General features: G+C 60.0%; 1 protein-coding gene across 1 annotated transcript; it reads right to left on the reverse strand.

Annotated features, from left to right (window-relative positions):
- Positions 1-472: 472 nt before the first annotated feature.
- On the reverse strand, positions 473-8,727 carry LOC144954406 (5'-AMP-activated protein kinase subunit beta-2-like; the record flags this gene model as incomplete). Its single annotated transcript, XM_078884909.1, has 5 exons — positions 473-541; positions 2,505-2,638; positions 3,200-3,317; positions 7,807-7,900; positions 8,664-8,727. Coding segments are annotated over 5 exons (479 nt in total), but the record flags the coding sequence as incomplete, so codon positions are not given.
- Positions 8,728-9,178: the final 451 nt, after the last annotated feature.

Here is a 9,178-nt window from a genome sequence, read left to right on the forward strand (position 1 = left end):
CACGTGGTGTGTGTGTGTGTGTGTCACGTGGTGTGTGTGTGTGTGTCACGTGGTGTGTGTGTGTGTGTCACGTCGTGTGTGTGTGTGTGTCACGTCGTGTGTGTGTGTGTCACGTCGTGTGTGTGTGTGTCACGTCGTGTGTGTGTGTGTCACGTGGTGTGTGTGTGTGTGTCACGTGGTGTGTGTGTGTGTGTCACGTGGTGTGTGTGTGTGTCACGTGGTGTGTGTGTGTGTCACGTGGTGTGTGTGTGTGTGTCACGTGGTGTGTGTGTGTGTGTCACGTGGTGTGTGTGTGTGTGTGTCACGTGGTGTGTGTGTGTGTCACGTGGTGTGTGTGTGTGTCACGTGGTGTGTGTGTGTGTGTGTGTCACGTGGTGTGTGTGTGTGTGTGTGTCACGTGGTGTGTGTGTGCGCGTGTCACGTGGTGTGTGTGTGCGCGTGTCACGTGGTGTGTGTGGGTGTCACGTGTCACCTTGATGGACAGGGCGTAGAGGTGGTTCAGCATCACGTGGTTTGGCTCGGGCAGCAGGGCAGGGTCACACTGTCACACACACACACACAGTCACACACACACACACACACCACGTGACACACACACACACACAGTCACACACACACACACACACCACGTGACACACACACACACCACGTGACACACACACACAGTTACACACACCACGTGACACACACACACACCACGTGACACACACACAGTCACACACACTCCACGTGACACACACACACACAGTCACACACACTCCACGTGACACACACACACACAGTCACACACACCACGTGACACACACACACACCACGTGACACACACACACAGTTACACACACACACACACACCACGTGACACACACACACAGTTACACACACACACAGTGACACAGAGACACACAGAGACACACACACAGACACACACAGTGACACAGAGACACACACAGAGACACACACAGTGACACACACACTGACACACACACACACACAGAGACACACACACAGACACACACAGTGACACAGAGACACACACAGAGACACACACAGTGACACACACACAGTGACACACACACACAGTGACACACACACACACACAGTGACACACACACACAGTCACACACAGAGACACACACACAGTGACACACACAGAGACACACACACAGACACACACACACACAGAGACACACACAGAGACACACACACAGTGACACACACATATTCTTGGGGCAAGAGCAGTCGGCTAGTAGCAGCAGTGGTGACACAGTGAGTGACACAGTGAGTGACACAGCGAGTGAGTGAGTGACACAGTGAGTGAGTGACAGTGAGTGACACAGTGAGTGACTGACACAGCGAGTGAGTGACAGTGAGTGAGTGACACAGTGAGTGAGTGACACGGTGACACAGTGAGTGACTGAGTGAGTGAGTGACTGAATGACTGAGTGAGTGACACAGTGAGTGACACAGTGAGTGAGTGACTGAGTGAGTGACTGAGTGAGCGAGCGACTGACTGACTGACTGACACAGTGACACTGAGTGACTGAGTGACACCTACAGAGATGTTGGTGTCCTTGTTGAGGATGACTTGCAACAGGTGTGGAGGCAGCAGTGACAGTGACACAGTGAGTGACTGAGTGAGTGACACAGTGAGTGACACAGTGAGTGAGTGACTGACTGACAATGAGTGACACAGTGACACAGTGACACACTGAGTGACTGACACAGTGAGTGACACCTACAGAGATGTTAGTGTCCTTGTTGAGGATGACTTGCAACAGGTGAGGAGGCAGCAGTGACACAGTGAGTGACACAGTGAGTGAGTGACACAGTGACTGAGCGACTGAGTGACTGAGCGACTGACTGAGTGACACACTGACTGACACAGCACCTACAGAGATGTTGGTGTCCTTGTTGAGGATGACTTGCAGCAGGTGAGGAGGCAGCAGTGACACAGTGAGTGACACAGTGAGTGAGTGACACAGTGACTGAGCGACTGAGTGACTGAGCGACTGAGTGAGTGACACACTGACTGACACAGCACCTACAGAGATGTTGGTGTCCTTGTTGAGGATGACTTGCAGCAGGTGAGGAGGCAGCAGTGACACAGTGAGTGACACAGTGAGTGAGTGACACAGTGACTGAGCGACTGAGTGACTGAGCGACTGAGTGAGTGACACACTGACTGACACAGCACCTACAGAGATGTTGGTGTCCTTGTTGAGGATGACTTGCAGCAGGTGAGGAGGCAGCAGTGACACAGTGAGTGACACAGTGAGTGAGTGACTGAGTGACTGAGCGACTGAGTGACTGAGCGACTGACTGAGTGACACACTGACTGACACAGCACCTACAGAGATGTTGGTGTCCTTGTTGAGGATGACTTGCAGCAGGTGAGGAGGCAGCAGTGACACAGTGAGTGACACAGTGAGTGAGTGACACAGTGAGTGAGTGACACAGTGAGTGAGGGACTGACTGAGTGACACACTGACTGACACAGCACCTACAGAGATGTTGGTGTCCTTGTTGAGGATGACTTGCAGCAGGTGTGGAGGCAGCATGGGTGGGACTCTGAATCGCTCCTCAGCACGGTAAACAAACACCTCCTGTGAGTAGAGGCCGGGCGGGGAGCTCGACGCGTCTACACGGTGAGGGGGGGGGGGTGGGGGGGGGTGGGGGGTGTGGGGGGGGGAGTGGTGGGGGGTAATTGTACAATTTGCTTGTCCATGTGTCTCCCACCCACCCAGCCAGCCACCCACCCACTCATTCACCCACTCATTCACCCACCCACCCACCCAGCCAGCCACCCACCCACCAACCCACCCCCCACCCCACCCACCCACCAACCCACCCACCCAATCATCCACCCACCCACTCACCCACCCACCCACCGCATTCACCCACCCACTCACCCACCCACCCACTCACCTCACTCACCCACCCACCCACCTCACTCACCCACCCACCCACCTCACTCACCCACCCACTCACCTCACTCACCCACCCACCCACTCACCCACCAACCCACCCACTCACCCACTCACCAACCCACCAACCCACCCACTCACCCCCCAACCCACCCACCCACCCACCAACCAACCAACCCACCCACTCACCCACTCACCCACTCACGACCCTTCCCCCCCCTGTGACCCCCCCGTGCCCCTCCCCCCCTCCCCCCCCCCCCCTCCCCCCGTGTTACCGGTGGAGTCGGAGACGGAGTCCATGGAGTCGAGCTGCAGGGCGTCCATCACCTCGAAGTCGGACGGCTTCACCTGGATGAGGTTGTTGACTGTGCCCAGGTTACTCGTCACGACGGGCTACACACAGCAGGGAGGGTGGGTGGGTGAGTGGGTGGGTGGGTGGGTGAGTGAGTGAGTGGGTGGGTGGGTGGGTGAGTGAGTGAGTGGGTGAGTGGATGAGTGGGTGGGTGAGTGAGTGAGTGGGTGGGTGGGTGAGTGGGTGAGTTGGTGAGTGGGTGAGTGAGTGAGTGAGTGGGTGGGTGGGTGGGTGAGTGAGTGGGTGAGTGAGTGGGTGGGTGAGTGGGTGAGTGGGTGGATGAGGTTGTTGACTGTGCCCAGGTTACTCGTCACGACGGGCTACACACAGCAGGGAGGGTGGGTGGGTGGGTGAGTGGGTGGGTGAGTGGGTGGGTGGGTGGGTGAGTGGGTGAGTGGGTGGGTGGGTGGGTGAGTGGGTGGGTGAGTGGGTGGGTGGGTGAGTGGGTGGGTGGGTGAGTGGGTGGGTGGGTGGGTGAGTGGGTGGGTGAGTGGGTGGGTGGGTGGGTGGGTGAGTGGGTGGGTGAGTGAGTGGGTGGGTGAGTGGGTGAGTGGGTGGGTGAGTGGGTGGGTGAGTGGGTGGGTGGGTGAGTGGGTGGGTGGGTGAGTGGGTGGGTGAGTGGGTGGGTGGGTGAGTGGGTGGGTGAGTGGGTGGGTGGGTGGGTGGGTGGGTGGGTGGGTGAGTGAGTGAGTGGGTGGGTGGGTGAGTGGGTGGGTGGGTGGGTGAGTGGGTGAGTGGGTGGGTGGGTGAGTGGGTGGGTGGGTGGGTGAGTGGGTGGGTGAGTGGGTGGGTGAGTGGGTGAGTGAGTGGGTGGGTGGGTGGGTGGGTGAGTGGGTGGGTGAGTGAGTGGGTGGGTGGGTGAGTGGGTGGGTGGGTGGGTGGGTGAGTGGGTGAGTGGGTGGGTGAGTGGGTGGGTGAGTGAGTGGGTGGGTGGGTGAGTGAGTGGGTGGGTGGGTGGGTGGGTGGGTGAGTGAGTGGGTGGGTGGGTGAGTGGGTGGGTGGGTGGGTGGGTGGGTGAGTGGGTGAGTGGGTGGGTGGGTGGGTGGGTGGGTGGGTGAGGTTGTTGACTGTGCCCAGGTTACTCGTCACGACGGGCTACACACAGCAGGGAGGGTGGGTGGGTGGGTGAGTGGGTGGGTGAGTAAGTGGGTGAGTGGGTGAGTGGGTGGGTGGGTGAGTGGGTGGGTGGGTGGGTGAGTGGGTGGGTGAGTGGGTGGGTGGGTGAGTGAGTGAGTGGGTGGGTGGGTGAGTGGGTGGGTGAGTGGGTGAGTGGGTGGGTGAGTGGGTGGGTGGGTGGGTGGGTGGGTGGCTGAGTGGGTGGGTGGGTGAGTGAGTGGGTGGGTGAGTGGGTGGGTGGGTGAGTGAGTGAGTGGGTGGGTGGGTGAGTGGGTGGGTGGGTGAGTGGGTGAGTGGGTGGGTGGGTGAGTGGGTGGGTGGGTGGGTGGGTGAGTGGGTGGGTGAGTGGGTGGGTGGGTGAGTGGGTGGGTGGGTGGGTGAGTGGGTGGGTGAGTGGGTGAGTGGGTGGGTGGGTGGGTGGGTGAGTGGGTGAGTGGGTGGGTGGGGTGGGTGGGTGAGTGGGTGGGTGGGTGAGTGAGTGGGTGGGTGAGTGGGTGAGTGGGTGGGTGGGTGGGTGAGTGGGTGAGTGGGTGGGTGGGGTGAGTGAGTGAGTGAGTGGGTGGGTGAGTGGGTGGGTGGGTGGGTGGGTGAGGTTGTTGACTGTGCCCAGGTTACTCGTCACGACGGGCTACACACAGCAGGGAGGGTGGGTGGGTGGGTGAGTGGGTGGGTGGGTGAGTAAGTGGGTGAGTGGGTGAGTAAGTGGGTGAGTGGGTGAGTGGGTGGGTGGGTGAGTGGGTGGGTGGGTGGGTGAGTGGGTGGGTGGGTGGGTGGGTGAGTGGGTGGGTGAGTGGGTGGGTGAGTGGGTGGGTGAGTGGGTGGGTGGGTGGGTGAGTGGGTGGGTGAGTGGGTGGGTGGGTGGGTGGGTGAGTGGGTGGGTGGCTGAGTGGGTGGGTGGGTGGGTGAGTGAGTGGGTGGGTGAGTGGGTGGGTGGGTGAGTGGGTGGGTGGGTGGGTGAGTGGGTGGGTGGGTGAGTGGGTGGGTGGGTGGGTGAGTGGGTGGGTGGGTGAGTGGGTGGGTGAGTGGGTGAGTGGGTGGGTGAGTGGGTGAGTGGGTGGGTGAGTGAGTGGGTGGGTGGGTGAGTGGGTGGGTGGGTGAGTGGGTGAGTGGGTGAGTGGGTGGGTGGGTGAGTGAGTGGGTGGGTGAGTGGGTGAGTGGGTGGGTGGGTGGGTGAGTGGGTGAGTGGGTGGGTGAGTGAGTGGGTGGGTGGGTGGGTGGGTGAGTGGGTGAGTGGGTGGGTGGGTGAGTGGGTGGGTGGGTGAGTGAGTGGGTGGGTGAGTGGGTGAGTGGGTGGGTGGGTGGGTGAGTGAGTGGGTGGGTGGGTGGGTGGGTGAGTGAGTGGGTGGGTGGGTGGGTGGGTGAGTGGGTGGGTGGGTGGGTGGGTGGGTGAGTGGGTGGGTGGATGAGGTTGTTGACTGTGCCCAGGTTACTCGTCACGACGGGCTACACACAGCAGGGAGGGTGGGTGGGTGGGTGGGTGAGTGGGTGGGTGGGTGAGTGGGTGGGTGGGTGAGTGGGTGGGTGAGTGGGTGGGTGAGTGGGTGGGTGAGTGGGTGGGTGGATGAGGTTGTTGACTGTGCCCAGGTTACTCGTCACGACGGGCTACACACAGCAGGGAGGGTGGGTGGGTGGGTGAGTGGGTGGGTGAGTGGGTGGGTGAGTGGGTGAGTGGGTGGGTGAGTGGGTGGGTGGGTGAGTGGGTGGGTGAGTGGGTGGGTGGGTGGGTGAGTGGGTGGGTGGGTGGGTGAGTGGGTGGGTGAGTGGGTGGGTGAGTGGGTGGGTGAGTGGGTGGGTGAGTGGGTGGGTGAGTGGGTGGGTGGGTGAGTGGGTGGGTGGGTGAGTGGGTGGGTGGGTGGGTGAGTGAGTGGGTGGGTGAGTGAGTGAGTGGGTGGGTGGGTGGGTGAGTGGGTGGGTGGGTGGGTGGGTGAGTGGGTGGGTGAGTGGGTGAGTGGGTGGGTGAGTGAGTGGGTGGGTGAGTGGGTGGGTGGGGTGAGTGGGTGGGTGGGTGGGTGAGTGGGTGGGTGAGTGAGTGGGTGGGTGGGTGAGTGAGTGGGTGGGTGAGTGGGTGAGTGGGTGGGTGGGTGGGTGAGGTTGTTGACTGTGCCCAGGTTACTCGTCACGACGGGCTACACACAGCAGGGAGGGTGGGTGGGTGGGTGAGTGAGTGGGTGAGTGGGTGGGTGGGTGGGTGAGTGGGTGGGTGGGTGAGTGGGTGAGTGGGTGAGTGAGTGAGTGGGTGGGTGGGTGAGTGAGTGAGTGGGTGGGTGAGTGAGTGAGTGGGTGGGTGAGTGAGTGGGTGGGTGGGTGAGTGAGTGAGTGAGTGAGTGGGTGGGTGGGTGAGTGAGTGGGTGGGTGGGTGGGTGGGTGAGTGAGTGAGTGAGTGGGTGGGTGAGTGGGTGGGTGAGTGGGTGGGTGGGTGAGTGAGTGGGTGAGTGGGTGAGTGGGTGAGTGGGTGGGTGAGTTGGGTGGGTGAGTGGGTGGGTGGGTGAGTGGGTGAGTGGGTGAGTGGGTGAGTGGGTGGGTGAGTGGGTGGGTGAGTGGGTGAGTGAGTGGGTGAGTGGGTAGGTGAGTGAGTGAGTGGGTGGGTGAGTGGGTGGGTGTGTGGGTGAGTTGGTGAGTGGGTGGGTGAGTGAGTGGGTGGGTGTGTGAGTGAGTGGGTGGGTGAGTGGGTGGGTGAGTGGTGTGAGTGAGTGAGCGAGTGAGGTGACCGAGTGAGTGACTGAGTGAGTGGGCGAGCGAGTGAGTGACTGAGTGAGTGAGTAGGTGAGTGAGCGAGTGGTGAGCGAGTGGTGAGCGAGTGGTGAGCGAGTGGTGAGCGAGTGGTGAGCGAGTGGTGAGTGAGTAGGTGAGCGAGCGGTGAGCGAGTGGTGAGCGAGTGGTGAGCGAGTGGTGAGCGAGTGGTGAGCGAGTGGTGAGTGAGAGTAGGTGAGTGAGCGAGTGACTGAGTGAGTGAGCGAGTGGTGAGCGAGTGGTGAGCGAGTGGTGAGCGAGTGGTGAGCGAGCGAGTGGTGAGCGAGTGGTGAGCGAGTGGTGAGCGAGTGGTGAGCGAGTGGTGAGCGAGTGGTGAGCGAGTGGTGAGCGAGTGGTGAGCGAGTGGTGAGCGAGTGGTGAGCGAGTGGTGAGTGAGTAGGTGAGTGAGCGAGTGACTGAGTGAGTGAGCGAGTGGTGAGCGAGTGGTGAGCGAGTGGTGAGCGAGTGGTGAGTGAGTAGGTGAGTGAGCGAGTGACTGAGTGAGTGAGCGAGCGGTGAGCGAGTGGTGAGCGAGTGGTGAGCGAGTGGTGAGTGAGTAGGTGAGTGAGCGAGTGACTGAGTGAGTGAGCGAGCGGTGAGCGAGTGGTGAGCGAGTGGTGAGCGAGTGGTGAGTGAGCGAGTGACTGAGTGAGTGAGCGAGTGGTGAGCGAGTGGTGAGCGTACTTCATTGGGGTCGTGGAGCCACTGGCCGTCCACGTAGAACTTGTATTGGTGCTCTCCCTCCGGGAGCTCAAGAATCGCCACAAAGTCGTTGTGGCTACACGCGGTGGGAAGACAGTCAGCCACTCAGTCAGCCACTCAGTCAGTCACTCAGTCAGTCACTCAGTCAGTCAGTCAGTCACTCAGTCAGCCACTCAGTCAGTCACTCAGTCAGTCACTCAGTCAGCCACTCAGCCAGCCAGTCAGCCACTCAGCCAGTCAGCCACTCAGCCAGTCAGTCACTCAGCCAGTCACTCAGCCAGTCACTCAGCCAGTCACTCAGCCAGTCACTCAGCCAGTCACTCAGCCAGTCACTCAGCCAGTCACTCAGCCAGTCACTCAGCCAGTCACTCAGCCAGTCACCCAGTCAGTCACCCAGTCAGTCACTCAGTCAGTCAGTCAGTCACTCAGTCAGTCACTCAGTCAGTTAGTCACCCAGTCAATCAGCCACTCAATCAGTCAGCCACTCAGTCACTCAGTCAGTCAGCCAGTCACTCAGTCAGTCACTCACTCACTTAGTCAGTGACTTACTCAGCCACTCACTCACCTCTTGGTGAGGTGGATCTTTGATGTCCAGCTGTCGAATGAGTCCGCCAGGTAGACGTCTCTCCTTCCAGTCAGTCAGTCAGTCAGTCACTCAGCCAGTCAGTCAGTCAGTCACTCACTCAGTTACTCACTCACTCAGCCAGTCACTCACTCACTCAGCCAGTCACTCACTCACTCAGCCAGTCACTCACTCACTCACTCGGTCACTCACTCAGTCAGTCACTCAGTTACTCAGTCACTCACTCAGCCACTCACTCAGCCAGTCACTCACTCACCTCTTGGTGAGGGGGATCTTGGACGTCCAGCTGTCGAAGGAGCCCGCCAGGTAGACGTCTCTCCCTCCAGCCACTCAGCCAGTCACTCAGTCAGTCACTCAGTCACTCACTCAGCCACTCAGTCACTCACTCAGTCAGTCACTAACTCACTCACCTCTTGGTGAGGGGTATTTTTGATGTCCAGCTGTCAAAGGAGCCCGCCAGGAAGACGTCTCTCCCTCCAGCCACTCACTCAGTCACTCACTCAGTCACTCACTCAGTCACTCACTCACTCAGTCAGTCACTCAGTCACTCACCTCTTGGTGAGGGGTATTTTTGACGTCCAGCTGTCGAAGGAGCCCGCCAGGAAGACGTCTCTCCCTCCAGCCACTCAGCCAGTCACTCAGTCAGTCACTCAGTCACTCAGTCAGTCACTCAGTCACTCACTCAGCCACTCAGTCACTCACTCAGTCAGTCAGTTAGTCACTCACTCACTCACTCACCTCTTGGTGAGGGGTATTTTTGATGTCCAGCTG

This window comes from Lampetra fluviatilis, unplaced genomic scaffold (assembly GCF_964198595.1).
Source record: "Lampetra fluviatilis unplaced genomic scaffold, kcLamFluv1.1 SCAFFOLD_1526, whole genome shotgun sequence".
In the NCBI taxonomy this organism is placed as follows: Eukaryota; Metazoa; Chordata; class Hyperoartia; order Petromyzontiformes; family Petromyzontidae; genus Lampetra; species Lampetra fluviatilis.